The sequence below is a fragment of the Sorex araneus genome, chromosome 2 (genome assembly GCF_027595985.1).
Source record: "Sorex araneus isolate mSorAra2 chromosome 2, mSorAra2.pri, whole genome shotgun sequence".
Classification (NCBI taxonomy): Eukaryota; Metazoa; Chordata; class Mammalia; order Eulipotyphla; family Soricidae; genus Sorex; species Sorex araneus.
The window spans coordinates 261,025,315-261,043,663 of record NC_073303.1 but is presented as its reverse complement, the minus strand read 5'-3'; the positions used below and the strand labels follow the sequence as shown (position 1 = coordinate 261,043,663).

Sequence of the window (18,349 nt, the reverse complement as noted above, 5' to 3'; positions counted from 1 at the left end):
GGGAAACCGTCTCCGAGTGGCGCCTCATACTCGCCGCCCTGTTGCAGGAGGCCCCCCCGTGACTGACCTGGGCTGGTCCCGGAGTCCTGGGCATTGCCCTCCGGCTCGGGGGAGAGCACTGGGCCCTGGGTTCTTTTGTTTGACCCTGGTACCACGTGGTGCCGTGAGCACTGAGCCAGGCAGCTAGCAGAGAGGTGCTCCGGAGAGGGGCGCATCGCACTGCGTGGCCCTGGCTAGGCGAGGACCGGCCCTGCAGCAGAAGTGACTGGTGGTGCAGGGATGGATTCTCGGGCCGCGTCCAGCAGAGCGGGCGTGAATGTGCCTCCCCTTGGGAATAGCACGGCCTGGGGCTCTGGCGTTGCCTGTGCTTGTGGCCGTGCCCAGCAGTGCCCAGGCCTTTCCTGGCTCTGCACTCAAGAACCATTCTTGGTGGGGCTCAGGGAACCGTACGGGGCACCGGGGATCGAACCCGGATCGACTGTGGGCAAGGCCAGCGCCCTCCCTGCTGTGCTACTCCTATGCCCTTCCGGACTGTTCCAGGTGTTGGTCAGTGTACGCGTTACTGTTGAGAACGGGGCTTTAATTACTATACTGTCACATTTTTACTGTGCTGAAATTAAATTGATTAAATTTAGTTCTTGTTTTAAGCTGTTTGTTTTGTTTGGGGGCCTCCCCGGTGGGGCTGGGGGGCTCTGCCCCGAAGTGCCTGTCTGGCGGGACGTATGGCCGCAGGGGGAGGCCGTGCAGCGCTGAGCTGGACTTGTGGCCCTGGCCGCGTCGGGTGTGCGCCTTACCCCGTGTCTCTCAGGCCCCTGGTCGCGCTCCTGCTCCCTCTTCGCCTGCCCCTGGTTGTCAGGGTCAGAGCTGTATCTGGACTGTCTGTTGTTGGGGCCATGCCCGGAGGGGCTCAGGGACGTCCCGGGTGCAGAGGGAGGGCCAGGCCAGGACTTGGCAGACACCCTCACCCCACCCACCCCCCAGCCCTAACCCTGCCCAGTTCTCTGCTGTGCTTCTCGGAGCTGCGCGTACTCTTGGAAAGGTGCTCCCTGTCCTGGCGCCAGACTCACGGCAGGCTGTGCTCAGTCTTTCATCTATGCGCAAAGTAACACATGTGTTTCGGCTTCCTAAATTATAAGTGTTTTCATATGAGGCAATTTTTCTCCCAGTGACTGTCAGTGTCGTCAGTCGTGAATATGCCTGACTATTGTCTCAGCCCGGTGCGTGTTCCATGCCCTGCTCAGAGACCTCGCCCCTTACTGTTTCACGGGTGGGAAAGGTGTTCTTATCTTTGCTCCTAGTACTTTGGTGGGCTTAGTTATCCTCTGGGTTCCCTTTAACCGTGATCCAAGGTGTGACGAGAGGCGGCAGTGTCTGAGCCTTGTTCCGGTGAGTTGGTGACTTTGGCTTTCTGGCCACGCCTGCTGGTGCTGGTGCCCAGCTCCTGCCCGGGCCACGCCCATAATGCCGGGGACTGTAGCTGGTGCCCGGGCCACGCCCACAGTGCCGGGGACAGTAGCTGGTGCCCAGGCCACCCCACAGTGCCGGGACTGTAGCTGGTGCCCGGGCCACGCCCACAGTGCCAGGGACAGCAGCTGGTGCCCGGGCCACCCCACAGTTTGGGGACTGTAGCTGGTGCCTGGGCCACGCCCACAGTGCAGGAACTGTAGCTGGTGCCCGGGCCACGCCCACAGTGCCAGGACAGTAGCTGGTGCCTGGGCCATGCCCACAGTGCCAGGGACAGCAGCTGGTGCCCGGGCCACGCCCACAGTGCGGGGACAGTAGCTGGTGCCCGGGACTAATTTCCTATTTCCACTTGTATTGACTTCATGGGTGTAAATGAGTCTTTCTTGATTTTCTATTTGGTTTGATTTTTTTTTCTTTTTTGGGTCACACCCGGCGATACACAGGGGTTATTTCTGGCTCATGCATTCAAGAGCTACTCCCAGCAGTGCTCGGGGGACCACCTGGGATGCTGGGACTCGGACCTGGGTTGGCCGCGTGCAAGGCAAACGCCCTTCCCACTGTGCTATCGCTCCAGCCCTATTTGGTTTGATTTTTCTTAAAGAAATATTCGGGGAGCTGGAGGATAGTACAGCGGGGAGGGCATTTGCCTTGCACGTGGCTGACCTGAGTTCAATCCCCAGCATCCCATGTGGACCCCCCACCCCCTGTCCTAGTACAGCCAGGGGTGGTACCTGAGCCCAGAGCCAGGAGTCGCCCCTGAGCATTGCCAGGTGGGGCCTTTGCCTGGCCTGCGGCTGACCCAGGTGTGACCCCCAGTGTAGGGTCCCCAGGCCCACCAGAAGTAGGCCCTGAGCGCTGCGGGCTCCCCCACCCCAGCAAGACCTCCAAATGAAGATTCGGTCAGGGGGGAAGGAAGGACATGTCAGAGCCCAGGGGCCTCAGGCTCCGGATGGATAGAAAGCTTAGTTGCATCTCGGTTGCAGCCAGAAAACGTCAGGTTCTGAGGTTTCCGTGTGGGCGTGACGGGGCGCCAGGGGTGTGGCTGTCTGTCCCTCCCGGGGGGAGGTGCGGGGTGGGCGGTGGGACAGGCACAGCCCGGTTCCCGCATTTCTGTCAGGACGCTCTCGCCGTGTCCCCAAGGCCCCCGCGCACGGCCTTGCCTTTCTCCGCTCCCCGTCCCTGCGGCCGAGTCGTGACTCAGTGCAGCTCATTATTCTCGGGGTGCGGATGCCCGTGTCCACTCAGTTCTGCGGATAGAATGTCCAGTTCTGAGTACTGGGGCCGTTTGTTGTTCCTTTTCAAGGTTGCTTTTGCTCCTGCCTGTGGGAGCGACCTTTTGAAAAGCGTTGCCATGGTGACGGGAACACCTACACAATATAGATGGCTAAAGCTAAACTCCTGAGATTCCACCAAGTTGTAGCTGAATAAGGTAATGGAAACAGTGCCCCCCCCCAGAAAAACCCGGCTGCTTTTGCAGATAGGTAAATGTGCACATTAACAGTGTGATGTTAATACTGACGTGCAGTGGGTAAACCCTGCGGGTACACAGTCCGGTAAGGGTGGCCAGGAGGGCCAGGACGAGGGCCGGTCTGGGTGCACAGGCTGACCGTCAGGAGCCCTCCTCTCGCCCGCTGGGCAGCTGCGCGCAGGCGTCTCCCTGCCTCGCCCGCTTCCCTGCTGCTCTCCAGGGAGTTGGGAAGGATGCCGAGTCCCTTTCGGAGTCAGAGTGGAGCTGCTCGGAGGGAGGCGGGGTTGGGGCCAGGTGTGGCCGGCTCTGGTTTGCCTCAGGTTCCGGGCTGCTGAGGCCTCCTGCCTCCTTTCCCGGAAGACAGGCTCCTCACTGTGCCCCCCTCCCCAACATTCTAGCCCCTCCCATCACTCCTGAGCCTGCCAGCACCCCCGGGTCATCCTGTCCCCCCGCCTGGGAACGCCCACGTTGGGGGATTCCAGCTCTCTTGATGCGGGAACAGAGCGGAGGTGCTCGGGTCCCCAGGGTGGCTGTGGGACCCCGCACCCTGTCGGGGACGGGGGTTGCTGGCTACGGGGTGCCTGGGCCTTACCCTTGGCTTCCCTCAACCTGCTTGCTCCTGGCTGTTAGCCTTTTGACTCTCTTTTATGGGGGGGGGTGAATTTTTTTTTTTTTCAGGGGGAGCACACCTGGTAATGCTTTGGGGTTCTCCCGGCTCTGCATTCTCCTGGCAGTGCTTTGGAACCCTGTGGGATGCTGAGGGTCGAACCCGGGCTGGCATCATGTTCTGCTGTGCTCTGCTATACTGTACACCTACTGGCTGTGCTGTGCTGTACCCCTACTGTACTGTACTACTGTACTATCCTGTACACCTGCTGTACGATGCCGTACACCTACTCTGCTATACTGTACACCTCCTATGCTGTGCTGCGCTATCCTATAACATACTCCTACTGTACTACACTGTACACCTACTATGCTGCACTGTACACCTACTGTGCTGTGCTGTGCTGTACTGTACACCTACTCTGCTGTGCTGCGCTATACTAGAACATACTCCTACTGTACTACACTGTACACCTACTATGCTGCACTATACACCTACTGTGCTGTGCTGTGCTATACTGTACACCTGCTATACTATACTGCTATACTAGACCTACTGTGCTGTACTACACACCTACTGTGCTGTGCTGTGCTATACAATACACCTGCTATACTATACTGTACACCTACTATGCTATACTGTGTGCCTACTGTGCTGTGCTACACTATACCATACCATACCATACCGTATACCTGCTGTACTATACTATACTGTACTGTACTGTACTCCTACTGTACTGTACTGTACACCTACTGTACTATACTATATACCTACTGTGCTATGCTACACACCTTCTGTACTATACTCCTACTGTACTGTACTGTAGCACTGTAGCACTGTCGTCCCATTGTTCATGGATTTGCTTGAGCAGGCATCAGTAGCATCTCCATTGTGAGGCTTGTTGTTACTGTTGTGGCATATCGAATACGCCACGGGGAGCTTTCCAGGCTCTGCCGTGCAGATTGGATACTCTCGGTAGCTTGCTGGCTCTCTGAGAGGGACGGAGGAATCAAACCCAGGTCGGCTGCGTGCAAGACAAACGCCTTCCCCGCTGTGCTGTTGCTGCAGTCCACCTACAATACTACACTACACTACACTACATCATACTACACTATACTATACACCTACTATACTGTACATCTACTGTACTATACTATAAACCTACTATGCTATACTACACACCTGCTGTGCTATAGTATATACTTAATGTGCTGTACTATACTATACTACACTATACTATGCTATACACCTACTATGCTATACTACACACCTGCTGTGCTATATCATATACTTAATGTGCTGTGCTATACTATACTACACTATACTATACACCTACTATGCTATACTACACACCTGCTGTGCTATATTATATACTTAATGTGCTGTGCTATACTATACTATACTCCTACTATGGTATACTATACACCTGCTGTGTTGTGCTGCGCTGTACCATACACCTACTATACTATATTCCTACTGTATTACACTGTACACCTACTGTGCGATACTGTACACCTGCTGTACTATACAATACATCTATACTGTACAATACTCCTACTATGCTTACTATACATGTACTATACTGTACTATGCTCTGCTATATTTTTGATACACCTGTGTCCTATGCTGTACACTCACTGTACTGTACTATGCTCTGAGATACTCTACAGTACCCCTACTATGCTGTATGGTACTCGGAGCACTGCCTCGTCCAGTCTCACCCCCCGGGAACCACCGGCTGCTCCCTCCCACGGCCTTCACAGGCCGAGGCCACCAGTGGAAACCACCTGTGCTGCTGTTTGCTGTGTGGGAAGCCCATTGGCTTCAAGGGGACAGACCCCAGCGGGTTCCACTTCCTCCTGCCTGGTGGGGTTTGTGGCCAGCGATGTCCCTCCCACGACGCTCTGGGAATCGCGGCTGTGTCTGTCCTGGCAGGGAGAGTCATGGCTAGTGCCTGCGTAGGTGTTGCTTCATGTCTAACTGGGGACGAGGGAAAGGGCCGGTGTCGCCAGGGTCCACAGTTCCCGAGACATCAAGACAATTCTTGGGTGGAAAATGAGTGGCCGAGACACTGGTCCTCCTGATACCAGAAATACAGACCTACCATACAGTACTGGACACCTACTGTGCTACACTATATACGTAGTACACTGTTCTGTGCTGTACACCTACTGTGCTGTACTATATACGTAGTACACTATTCTGTGCTGTACACCTACTGTGCTGTACTATATTCGTAGTACACTATTCTGTGCTGTACTATATTCGTAGTACACTATTCTGTGCTGTACACCTACTGTGCTGTACTATATTCGTAGTACACTATTCTGTGCTGTACACCTACTGTGCTGTACTATATTCGTAGTACACTATTCTGTGCTGTACACCTACTGTGCTGTACTATATTCGTAGTACACTATTCTGTGCTGTACACCTACTATGCTATACTATACATCTACTGTATTATACACCTGCTGAGCTGTACATCTGTACTATACTATGCTATATACCTCTTACACTAGTACCTACTGTACTACATACCTACTGTACTAGACACCTACTATACTAAACGATGCTATACTACGCACCTACTATACTATGCACCTACTGTACTGAGCTGGGCTGTGCTGTACATCTACTGTACCATATTATACACCGACTATACTGTGCTGTGTGTGCTCTGCACCCCCTGTACTGTGCTGTACACCTGTACTGTACACCCGCTCCCCTGTGCTAGACTCCTTCTGTGCTGTGTGTCCCACACCCCCTGTACTGTGCTGTACACCAGTACTGTACACCCGCTCCCCTGTGCTAGACTCCTACTGTGCTGTGTCCCACACCCCCTGTACTGTGCTGTACACCTCCTGTACTGTTCACCCGCTCTCCTGCGCTAGACTCCTGCTGTGCTGTGCTGCGTGTCCCACACCCCCTGTACTGTGCTGTACACCTCCTGTACTGTTCACCCGCTCTCCTGCGCTAGACTCCTGCTGTGCTGTGTGTCCCACACCCCCTGTACTGTGCTGTACACCTCCTGTACTGTACACCCGCTCCCCTGTGCTAGACTCCTTCTGTGCTGTGTGTCCCACACCCCCTGTACTGTGCTGTACACCAGTACTGTACACCCGCTCCCCTGTGCTAGACTCCTACTGTGCTGTGTCCCACACCCCCTGTACTGTGCTGTACACCTCCTGTACTGTTCACCCGCTCTCCTGCGCTAGACTCCTGCTGTGCTGTGTGTCCCACACCCCCTGTACTGTGCTGTACACCTCCTGTACTGTTCACCCGCTCCCCTGTGCTAGACTCCTGCTGTGCTGTGCTGCGTGTCCCACACCCGCCTGCTCCGCTGTGCTCTGCTCCACACCTGCTGCATCCTGCTGTAGCTGAAGGAAGTTCCCCAGCCTGCCCCAGGGGACTCTGGGAGTCCTTCCAAGCTGACGGGTCTCCTGCGAGTGGTGACGGGGCTGTGACTCCGGGTCAGCCTGGAGGGGCTCGCCCGGCTGTGGGGCCCACTGGCCTCACAGGCTCCCAGTGCCGGGTCTGGGCCTCCTGCCCCTCGTCCTGAGTAGGGGGTGCCCCCAGCCCGCCTTTGGGCGCCGACCCCTGAGAGGGCAGGCATTGGCGCGGCCTGTCCGTGGGCGCCAGGGGCTCTCGCTGGCCCGGGTGGGTGACGTGTGCCCGCGGGATCCGTTCTGTGCGTGGCTGGGCCGCATCCTTGCCCAGGTGACGCCGGTCCTGGCCCCGACACCATTGACCTGATTTAATTTTAACTAAGTTTAAAAGATTAAAATTTCTTTCTGTGTTGGGCGGCCCCTGGGCTGTCCTGGCTGTGCTCTGGGCCGTCTGGGTGGGGCGGCTGGCAGCTCACGAGGGGCTCTGCGCAGGGCCCGCCCCTGGGCTCGGGGGACCGTCGGTGGTGCCGGGGTCAGCCTGGGTCGGCCGTGCGCGCGCAGGCCGAGCTGCGTGTCCACGGTTCCCTGGGGGACTCCGACACCTCCCCCCGCTCTCCCTCGCCAGCCGCCCTTCTCTCCCTCACCCAGGCCTGAGATGCGCGAGGAAGGGGGCCTGCGGGCCCGGGGTGAGGTTCCCTTCCCTGGCCCCGAGAGCGGCCGAGGGAGCCGGAGAGGGCGGCCGACGCCTTTCCTGGCCTGGCCCCTCGCCCGCCTCTCCGCGCCCAGGAAGTGGCTTTGCCCTGCACCCACCCTGTGTTGCCTGGACTCGGGGCATGCTTGGGGCCTCCCCCCCCACATCCAGGGGGCCCCAGGTCGAGTCTGAGCGGCCGCAGGCCAGTCCAGTGCCGAGGCACCTCGGGGGGCTCCTGGCCTCGGTGCTCTCTCCCCGTCTCCTTTGGGCGCCTCCATCCTCAGGGAGCGTCTGCCTGGCCGGGAGGTTGGCGCTTCCTTAGAGGGGGATTGTCTCCGGGGTGGTCTCCTGCGCAGGCGTGCCCGGCTCGCAGCGCCCCCTGGAGGCTGTGGGGCAGGGCTGGGGGTGGAGCACGACCTCTGGGTGTATGAAAGCAGGCCCTGGCCCGTGGGGGGGGGGGGGCGGGGCATGTTAGCCACAGGCCACGGAACTCAGGCCAGCGTGGACACGAACCCATTTGGCTGGTCACGTTTGTTTAGGATTCACAAGACTCCGCATGATCCAGATAACTTGTTTTCCCTCCTTCGAGCACCTGAGTTAGGGAGGGTCAGATGGAAGAGGGGTCTTTCGGACCCATGGCCCCTGTGACTGTCGGGTGGCGTTGGTGCCCACAGCCCGTTCCCCAGTCCCCGCCACGGGCTCCGGGTCCTTTGGGAAGGGCCTGGTGTCCGTCGAGCTGCTGACTCGCACGGGGCAGATGGGCACGCGGGGGGTGGGGGCTTTGTCCCCCGAATGGCCCCGTGTCCGTGTGGCCGGCCTGTCACCTGCTGCCCCGGCCTTTCCTCTCCCATCCCGCCGCCGTGCCAGCTCGGCGTTGGGGGCTTGCGTTCCTGCAGGGCCCCCCGTCCCGGGTTCCCTGGCCGCGAGACCCAGAGGCGGTGCCAGCAGGGACAGTGTGTGTCCCCCCCGCCGCGTGGGGACAGGCCTTGGTCACCCCACAGCGGCTCTTCCTACTTTGGCGCCCCGTGTTTCTCACACACGTCCTCCAGCCCGAGGGCGACTCCGGGGAGGTTTGGGGCGTCCGGGACGGGAGGACCGGGAATGCTTGGCGTCCCTCTCGCTGCGAGGAGCAGGTGTGGGCCCAGGCGGGCCCCCAGCAGTGTTCGCGTGTCCCCTCCACTCGTCTTTCCTTTGTCCTGTTTGACGGTTGGTGACAGGGGCCGCGTCTTCGTCTCGGGGGCTTTCCTTGTGGCGGCTTCCTTACGTGTTCCCTGCACGGGCACGGCTGGCTGGCAGCACGGTGAACGTCCTCCTCCTTTGCCGGGGGCTCGGGGAGGGGGCACAGCGGGAGTGGCCGGGAGGCCGTCAGCTGAGCGAGTGCCAGCGCGTGCAGGCCTTCAGCCCTGCGCCGTCGGGCCCCGGGTGCCCTTCATCTTAGAAACGGCCGAGGCGTCTCTGAAGCTGACTGGGAGCACAGCGGGTGGTCGAGCTGTCCTGTTTGGTACCGATTTGGGTATTTATTCAGCGACGTTGCTCAGAGCTGCCTGCTGGGCTCAGTGCTCAGGGGACCCCCGGGGTGCCGGAGATCAGACCCAGGCCGGCTGTGTGCAGGACAAACGCCCTGCTCTCCGGACGGTCTCCCTGGCCCACTGCTTTCATGGTGGTTGTTTTTATGGTTTTCATATTTTTTTTTTTGCTTTTTGGGTCACACCCGGCGATGCACAGGGATTACTCCTGGCTCTGCACTCAGGAATTACTCCTGGCGGTGCTCGGGGATCTGTGAGATGCTGGGACTCGAACGTGTGCAAGGCAGACGCCCTCCCCGCTGCGCTTTATAAGATATTTTTGACTTTGTTGTGGATTAAAGTATTTGGTTTGGGGGACCAGAGAGATGCCCAGGGGTCGAGGCGCTTGCAGCCTCCCCTGGCGTGGTCCGGGGCACCACCAGGAGTGAGCCCTGAGCACAGCCGGTGTGCCTCCGCCCAGAAGCCGGGTCCGAAGTCTGTCTGTGGACTTGAGTCTGGCCACGGCTGCCCCCTGGTGGCGGTGTCCGGGAGTTAGGGGGACACGTGGAGAGGCGTGCAGAAGCCCCAGCGTGGCTCCTGATGGCGGCGGCGGCGGTGGACGCATGTGGTCCAGTGCTACAGACGGGCCCCAGGCACATGGCGGGGCAGGTGCGTGGCAGACGCCGCGGGGTTGTTGGGGTCCTGCCGGGCAGGCTGTGTGTCCACTCCCGGGGGGAGGTGGGCTGTAAACGCGGTCCCCGAGGCAGTGCTGGCCTCTCAGGGCCCCGGCCACGTGCTGTCCACATGCGAGACCCCGCGGCCCCGCAGCATGGCACGGGCTCTCCCCCGGCAGCAGGCTCCCGAGGTGCAGGGCGCCTCCGCTGCTGCAGACCCCCGTGGGCACACAGCCCCCGCCTGCCCCTTTTGCGAAGCTGCTGCTGGAGTGAATGTGGGAAGGACGGGAAGGACGGGCTGGGGGCCGGGGGCCAGGCGCATGGGGCCGGCTAGGGGGTTCCTCGCGCTTCCGGTCAGCCTTCCCTGCCGACCCCTGAAGCTCTGCTCTCCTCCCCCAGATAAGTAACGGGACGTCGTCTGTGATCGTCTCCCGGAAGCGGCCCTCGGAAGGCAACTACCAGAAGGAGAAAGACTTGTGTATTAAGTACTTCGACCAGTGGTCTGAGTCGGATCAAGTGGAGTTTGTGGAGCACCTCATTTCACGGATGTGTCATTACCAGCATGGACATATTAACTCTTACCTGAAGCCCATGTTACAGCGGGACTTCATTACCGCCTTACCAGGTAACAGCGCGCCCTTCCCCACGGGGCCTGGCAGGGCAGGCGGGAGTCGGTGGCATGCTGCCTGGTGTCCCATGCCACGGCTGGCCGGGCTGCACTTCCCGGCGCGACTCAGGAGTGCCCCCTGGTGGTGCTCAGGGGACCCTGCAGGGTGCCTTCCCCCCACCCCCCAGGGTTTCTGCGTGTTTGAGGGGGGCGTGGTAAAGATATCGGCCACATCCTCGGCCGGCCCCTCTCTGGACGGCGCTCGGCCTGGGCCTCTTTCCTCCCAGCCATTCCCGCTGGGCAGCGGGGGCGGCCCCAGAGTCGGGGAGACGCGCATCAGGGGGCAGGTGACTCGGGGCAGTCCGAGATTGTCCCCTGTGGAGGCATCACCACTTGCGTCGGGGTGATTTTGCCGGGTCCCAGCACGCCGTGTGCCGGCGCCCCTTCGGGGGTCCTGTGAGGACGGCCCCTCTGCACCTGCCTGCAGCCCGCTCCTCCGTCTGCCTTGCTGGTCTTCGGGCGCTGCCGGGTGCGGGGCGCCTGTTTCCGGGCCCTCCACGAGGTGGCGCTGTTGGCGTGTGCTCGCTCTGCCGAGCGCTGCTGCCCGCCTCGGCCCCTCGCCCGGGGAGGGCTCGTCTCAGAGAGGAGACGGAACAGATGAACATGTGTTACGGATATAAACATGGTTAGTGGAATCGCAGACGACTCAGCTTGCGTTATAGCGAATCCGAAGGCATTGTCCGTGCCTCTGGTACAGTGGAGTTTTGTGTTACTGAATGTTGCGTCGGAGCGAGTGGACCGTGAGCAGGACGTGGACATATTTCTGCTACGCTGCTCTTTGCCTGAACACGGTTTGACCTGAGCACATACACGTATGTCAGCCTGTTGTGTTCACGGGAGTCTCGTCGCTGGGGCTGCGCTGGCCACGTCCACGGTGCTGGCGGCTCATGGGGGTGGCCCCCGGTGTGGCCCCTTACTCGGGCCTGGTGTCCGTGCTGTGCGGAGATCGGGGCCGGCGCTGCGGGCTCTGGGCCCCAGGGGCAGACGGGGCTTTGTCAGACGGGCTCTGCATGCTCCTGCTCTCACACACACACACACACACACACAAACTCACACACACGCTCACACATACACGCTCACACACATACTCATGCACGGTGCCCACGCAGACACACATGCTCACATACATACTTATGGCACACACAGTCTCCAGGTGGTGCCCCCACACACATACACGCTTACGCACACACTCATGTGCGCGCGCACACACACACACACACACTTATGCATACTCACCGTCCAGTGGGGCAGGAAGCACCTGCTCTCCAGAGGGCTGAGCACCATGCCAGGAAGCTCGGGTTCTGCCCCCACGAGTTTCCGAGTTGATTCACGGTGACGTCACCCAGGGGCAGGGGCCTGGCCGGGCACCTTTCTGCTGCTCCGGGATTCTCCAGGAGTCCGCCCGGGGGGCAGAGGGCAAGGCGTCAGGCGTCCAGGCCGTGCCCATTGCCCGTCCCTGTCTGGAGCCCCCTCCCCACCGGGAGAGGGGCGGGTGCCTGGGGAAGGACGCGACGTTGCAGCTGCGCTTGGAGTTGCGTTTCTGAGACCGCCAAGTCTCTGGGACGGAGGCTGGGGCGCCGGGTCCCGAGCAGCTCCAGCCACGGCACGGGGGCCGCTGCGCGTCCGCTCCTTCTGGTGCGGTGTGACTTGCACGCCGGCTCGCCACGGGTGCCCTCCAGTTGTCTTAATTTCTTGTGGAAGTGCATCCAGCCCTTCTTCTGCTGCCTGTAGTCACTGTGTGTGTGTGTGTGTGTGTGTGTGTGTGTGTGTGTGTGAGACCTGGAAGAGGGGGGAGGGGGCTGTCATAGCACAGCCGAGTAAATGAGAGCCAGACGCGGGCCCTTGAGGCATGGCAGGGGGCCCCTTCACGCCTGCGAGCAGCGTGTGGCAGGTCCGTTTGCCGTCAGGCCTGGGGACCGTCCCTGCCTCGCTGGGCGAGCCCGGTTGGCAGCTCCGTGCCAGGCCCCAAGGAGGCGGCGCCCGGGCGAGCTGTGCAGCCTTGCCTGTGCCCGCCCCGGGCTTTCTCCTCCAGCGGGTGGGCTTGGGCCCCTGCCTGACCCACACAGGGTCGTCCTGGACGGCGGTGCCCCTGCGCTGGGCAGTGGACAGGGTGCCTCTGTGCTGGGCAGTGGACGGTGGTGCCCCTGGGCAGGGCAGTGGACAGCGGTGCCCCTGCGCTGGGCAGTGGACGGGGTGCCTCTGTGCTGGGCAGTGGACGACGGTGCCTCTGTGCTGGGCAGTGGACGACGGTGCCCCTGCGCTGGGCAGTGGACAGCAGTGCCCCTTCACTGGGCAGTGGACGGCGGCCCTTCCTGGAGGCTGAGCATGCGGAGAGGAGCCTGTGGAGCTCCCACCACCCTCCCTGACCCAGACCAGGACCCCCCGGAGGAACCTCTTGGTCCCAGCCCTGGCAGGGCACGCGGGAGCCGGCCCAGGAGCCGAGCTGGCAGGCCTGGCATGTGGGTCTCGTCCCTTTGCTTCCTCCTTTGCCTTCCCCAGCGAGTGTGACGCCAGGACGCGGAGCCCCTCGGCCGCCCGGGACCCAGTGCCCGAGGCCTGGGGTGCCGGGTGGGGGTGGGCGACAGAGCCTGGGTGCTGTCCTTGGTTCTGACCCACCTGGCACGTGTGCCTGGACTCGGGAGAGTGACCTCCCTGCTCCATCTTGCAGGGCCGGTGGGGTGCCCACTGGGCAGGAGAGTCAGGTAACGCCCTGGAGTGGTGATGGGAGGCCAGTTCCAGAAGTCGCACCCAGGCCCAGAGAGCCAGGGGTCGGGAGCGGGTCGGGAGGCCGCTGCTCCTCACAGCTGCCCTCCCCCTCCCCGGGAGTCAGCACTCGGGGGGTCGTCCTCATCCCGGGTCAGGCAGGAGGAAGTGGCCCCGGGTGGCCGGCTGCGGTAGGGGCCAGAGCAGAGCGTGACACACGGGCCGAGAGGAGCTTGCGTCAGCGTCTCCCCTGCATCCCCCACACCTGAGCCAGAGGGTCTCGGGCTCTGCCCAAGCCTGTCTCCTGGGCCTGAGAGCTGCGAAGCCTTGCTGTTCAGGGGTCTCAGGGTGGGCCTCGGGCCGCGCCTGGCAGACAGCACCGCTCCCCCGCTGGTCGGCGCCGGGGCTGGGGGGTGCTCGGCCATGTTTGTGTGCAGCCACAGACTCGAGTGGCACGTCTGCTCTTAAAAGGCGGCCAGGGCTCCAGTGTGTGTGCCCCGGCCGCTCCCAGCAGTGCTCCCGGGGGCCTGTCCTGGTGAGCCCGTGTGTGTGTGTGTGTGTGTGTGTGTGTGTGTGTGTGTGTGTGTGTGTGCGCGCGCGCGCCTTTGTGTGTGCATATGTGTGTGCATCTGCGTGTGTGTGTGTCTGCATGTATGTGTATGTGCACGTCTGTGCATGCCTGTGTGTGCCTGTGTCTGTGCGTGGAAACAGCTTCGCTCTGGAGTTTGGGGGCCCTGGCGGGTTTCTCCCACACTGACGGCCGTGAGGGCAACAGCTCTCGCCCCCTTCCGCACGCTCTGGGCTCGTGAAGGGCGTTGGGCCCCCCGGGCTTGGCCAGCACACGCTCCCTGGGCCCCACCTGAGGTGGTGGGTTCCCGGCTCAGCGCACGGGGGGCCGTGCCTGGCAGAGGGCCAGTGCCCCCTCTGGCCACCCGCACAGGTGCAGCGCTGGTGAGGGCTGCAGAGATGGAGCCAGGCCGGGCCGGGGATGCCCGTCACGCCCCCCGGGAGCCCCCTCGGCCGCGCGCGTGCCCCTGCCGCCCGCCCACTCCCTTACGGCCTTTTCTGTTTTGTAGAGCAAGGCTTAGATCACATAGCAGAAAACATTCTCTCCTACCTGGACGCCAGGTCGCTGTGTGCCGCGGAGCTGGTGTGCAAGGAATGGCAGCGGGTCATCTCGGAGGGCATGCTGTGGAAGAAGCTCATCGAGAGGATGGTGCGCACCGACCCGCTCTGGAAGGGGCTGTCGGAGCGCAGGGGCTGGTGAGTGCCCGAGGGGCCCCACGGGCACCCCTGGGGTCCTCGAGCACCGTCAGGGGTCTGCCCACACCCCCTGGAATAAGCCGAGGAACAGGGTGGACGAGAAGTGATGGTGCAGGGAAGAGCGGGGGAGCAGGAGGGGAGCAGGCCCGTGGGGTGGGCCGAGGGGCGTGTCCAGCCTGATCCAGAGCACAGAGGGGGCGGGGGGCACTCTGAGAAGTTTGAGGGGCCCTGGGTTCGGCTGACCAGGGTCTGTCAGGGCGGAGGGGGGCAGCTGTGTGGGCGAGCTACATCTGGGGTCATGGTCAGGGGCTGCCGGAGGGGTCCCGGGCCCTCAGGACAGCTTAGTGAACGGTCACCTTTTTTTGTGCGAGAAATGTGACTTGTTTGTTTTTCCTCTGCCAGGGATCAGTACCTGTTTAAAAACAGGCCCACGGACGGCCCTCCCAACTCGTTTTACAGGTCACTGTACCCAAAGATCATCCAGGATATAGAGGTAACTGCGGCTCTCTGTCTTGCTCTCAGCCTCTGGTCACTTGTTTGTCGCACGACACGATTGTGTGGTTGCTCTTCGGGGCGGGTATAAACCTTTCTGCTTTACCCCTTTCTGAAACTGGGAAGGCGCCTGCAAGGCTGTGGGTTCACTCCAACCTTCACTTGAACAACCTCTTTTCTCCCCCTCGTTTCGTAAGTGTCTCCCAGTGCTGCAGGCCTGGAGTGCGGGGCAGGCTGGCTCTCGGTGCCGTGAGTGAAGGCCGGGCCGGCTTCCTCTGTAAATACCCCGGAAAGTTTCGCCAGGGGACTCAGAGATGATTCTCAGCAACGGCTGAGTGGGTTTTATGAGCAGTCGCGCTCCTGGACCACTCTGGGCCGGAGGGGTCTCCACCAGACCCTGAAACCCCGTAAACTTGACGAGAAGCAGTGGGGACGTGGGGACTGTCCGCCCGTCCTAATTAGTTCCGTGCGCTGCTCGGCGTGCCCCGGCACTGCTCATTAACTCCGTCACACGTGCTCGGCCCGCTCCTGGCCGCGTCCCCTGCTTCCTCCCTGGCCGGGCAGGTGATCCCGTGTCCCCATAAAGCGCCACGCAGTTTCCCGAACGTGAAGTAATCCTCTTCCCCCAGGTGGGAGACATAAAAGTTATTGTGCCAGGATCCATTAACGGAGAAACATGTGCTCGGGGCCGCTCTGGCCCCCTCCGCCTCCCGGCAGATGTGGGCTGATGGGGTGGCCCCGCCATTAAGGGCCCGGCAGAGCAGGGCTGGAATCTCGCTCACGGGAGCACGGGCTGAGCAGGCCCTCCGACGGCCGCAGTGTCGGCCCAGTCCCCCCTCCGTGTCCGTCGTGGAGACTCGGGGTGGACGTGGCTCCTGGGGGGCGGGGGCGTGCACGGAGGGCCCATCTCTCTCTCTCTCTCTTGCACACACACACACACACACGCACACACACACGCACACCCGAATCACAGTGTCTGCCCATCTCTCCCTCTCTCTCACACACACACAAAAAACATACATAACATACACACACCCCCCGAATCACAGTGTCTGCTCCTTGGTTGCTGGTGGGGGTGCTGGATGCTCAGCCAGGCTCCAGAGAGGAAGACCCTTCCTTTCCCCGGCTCCCGTGAGCGCTCCCCTAACCAACAGTAACCCAGGTGAACTCGGCCCCCCCCCCCATCCCGCCCAGGCCCCCTGCAGGTCTCTGTGTCAGACCCTCGTTGTGACGGGGCAGTCCTGTCCCGAAATGGCTGTCGGACCCTCGTTAGGATGGGGAGGTCGTGTCCTGGGAACGGGCTGCTTGCTTGCCCAGACGTGTTTCCTAGGGGGGTTTTCTGAGTTCCGGCTCCAGGAGAGAGTAGACAGACAGACACATTAACACAGCGATGATTCGAGACAGGAACATTTATGGGGCTCCCGTTAACATGTTAGAAACAAATCCTAAATTAAGGAGGAAGAACAATGGCTCGCACCGACTGAACGTTCTCTGTATCGAGTTCCACGTTCTAGTCGGGAACTGAGAGCTAGCTCAGCGGGCCCCGCCTGCTCCTCAGGCAGTGCTCAGAGCGCCTGTTGGGGGCGTGGGCGTGCAGCCCCCTAGGCGGAGGGAGGTCCCTACAGAGGTCTGGACCGTGGTCATCGCCCCCCTTGCAGGCCGACCTAGGCCTTGCCCTGACCCCAGCCCCAGGCTTCCTGCTGCTGCAGCTGCTTACAGAGGGAGAGGGGCCCTCCACGGCGCCCGTGCCCCCAGCAGGGGGCGCTCACAGCCCCGGCCTTGTTCGGGTCCTCTGGCGGGAGGGCTGGCCCCTCGCCTGAAGATAGAGCGGGGCCCCCAGGTTGCCCGCAGGCCCCTGCTCACTCAGGTGTGTATCCCACCCCACCCCCACAAATAGGGCAAGGTGAGTGCACACACACACTCGCTCTCACATGCACACACACACACTCTCATACAACATACTCAACATACTCACACTCTCATAGACACACACTCACACAGACACTCGCACATTCACACACACTCACATGCTCTCACATACACACACGCGTACACACTCAAACACATTCACACTCACGCTCTCACACACACTCACACTTAAACACCCACTCACATGCACTCAGATATACTCTCACACACCCTCTCACACACACTCACACTTTCATACACACACATTCACGAGGAGCCCTGGCATTTTCAGTGGGTTCCGAGATGAGGCAGCTCTTACTCGTCCTCCCGTCTCTCTGCATCTCGGGCGAGCGTGTGTGTATCAGGCACGAGAACAGCCGTGGGGATTGGAAGGCGGCGCCCGCCTGACCGGTGACACGCAGCGGCCTGGGCGTCCCGTGTCCCAGGCCCGGCCTGACGACTGCCTGTGCACCTCAGCCAGTGCTGACCTGGGGCTCGGTCACGGTCACCAGAGACGCCACGTCTCAGAGATGCTGCAAGCGTCGGGGTTGGCTCCAGGGTCCTTTGGAGACGGTCTCTGGCTCGGTGCCTGGTGTCTGCCGAGAGGGAGCGGGGCAGGTACCCCTGGCGCGTGTCGGGTTTGCAAAGTGGTCTCGGAGGCGCCGTGCTCCGAGCCCATCAGGGCAGGGGGTCTCTGGGGGGAGTGTGCCCCCACCCTGCTCTTCCCCGGGACAGCTGGGCTGGGAGTCTGCCGGGACGGGATTGGTTCCCCCACATCCCGTGCCATGTGCCGAGGCCACCCGTCATGGGCCTGCCTCTCCTTTCTAAGTGCTCCCTGTCCCGGAGCCCCCAGTCCTTCATTCCCGGGGAGGTGACAGTCATTTTGGCCTCGACATTAGGGTGCTCAAGTGACCCAGCGCCTTGCCCAGGAGCGTGGGAGACCCTGAAGGTGCCACTTGCCAGCCCTGGGGTGGCTCTCGGGGTCCCCTCTGACACACCCACCGGGAAGAGGCTGGGTGCGGTTACGTTCGCAGCACGTCAGTTCTGGTCCCCTGTGTGTCCGGGCCGGGCGCCACTCTGGGAGGGGGGACGGCGCTTCCTGTGGGTCCGGGCACCTGGGCTTGGCTCTCAGAGGCGCCCACGAGAATCCACGCGTGAAACGGGCTGTTCTGCGCCGACGCGCTTCCGCCCGCAGGAAGATCAAAGGCGGTCGTGGTCCAGCTTCTTCCTCCGGCGGTCGTCTTGGAGAGCGGCTTGGGTTTCTCTTGCCGGCCGTGAGCGCCGTGCGCTGGGCGGGTCCCGGGCCTGCCAGGGTCGGCCCCGCAGTGATGTGGATCTTCCGCCAGATATTTTGATTGGCATTAGCAAGTGACCCGGCGAGTTATTATTTATTTGTATGCTTTGGGTGCAAAAGGCATTCTTTAGGCATATTGAATTCTGTCTGGGCCTTTTTTTTTTCCCTCCTCAAACCCAGCCCAAACTCATTGGAAATCCCGTGATTGCTGCCAGATGGGTAGG

General features: G+C 61.4%; 1 protein-coding gene across 6 annotated transcripts in view; it reads left to right on the top strand.

Moving 5' to 3' along the window:
* FBXW11 (F-box and WD repeat domain containing 11) overlaps nt 1-18,349 on the top strand; it is a 65,339-nt gene that overhangs the window by 34,888 nt on the left and 12,102 nt on the right. For 5 of the 6 annotated variants that reach the window (XM_055125628.1, XM_055125629.1, XM_055125625.1 and 2 more), the window contains 3 exons: nt 10,198-10,423; nt 14,245-14,431; nt 14,834-14,924. In XM_055125628.1, coding sequence (XP_054981603.1) covers nt 10,198-10,423; nt 14,245-14,431; nt 14,834-14,924 — 504 coding nt within the window. Of the gene's footprint in view, nt 1-9,709; nt 9,794-10,197; nt 10,424-14,244; nt 14,432-14,833; nt 14,925-18,349 lie in introns of those variants that run through there. The other variant, XM_055125626.1, reaches the window with a different exon arrangement.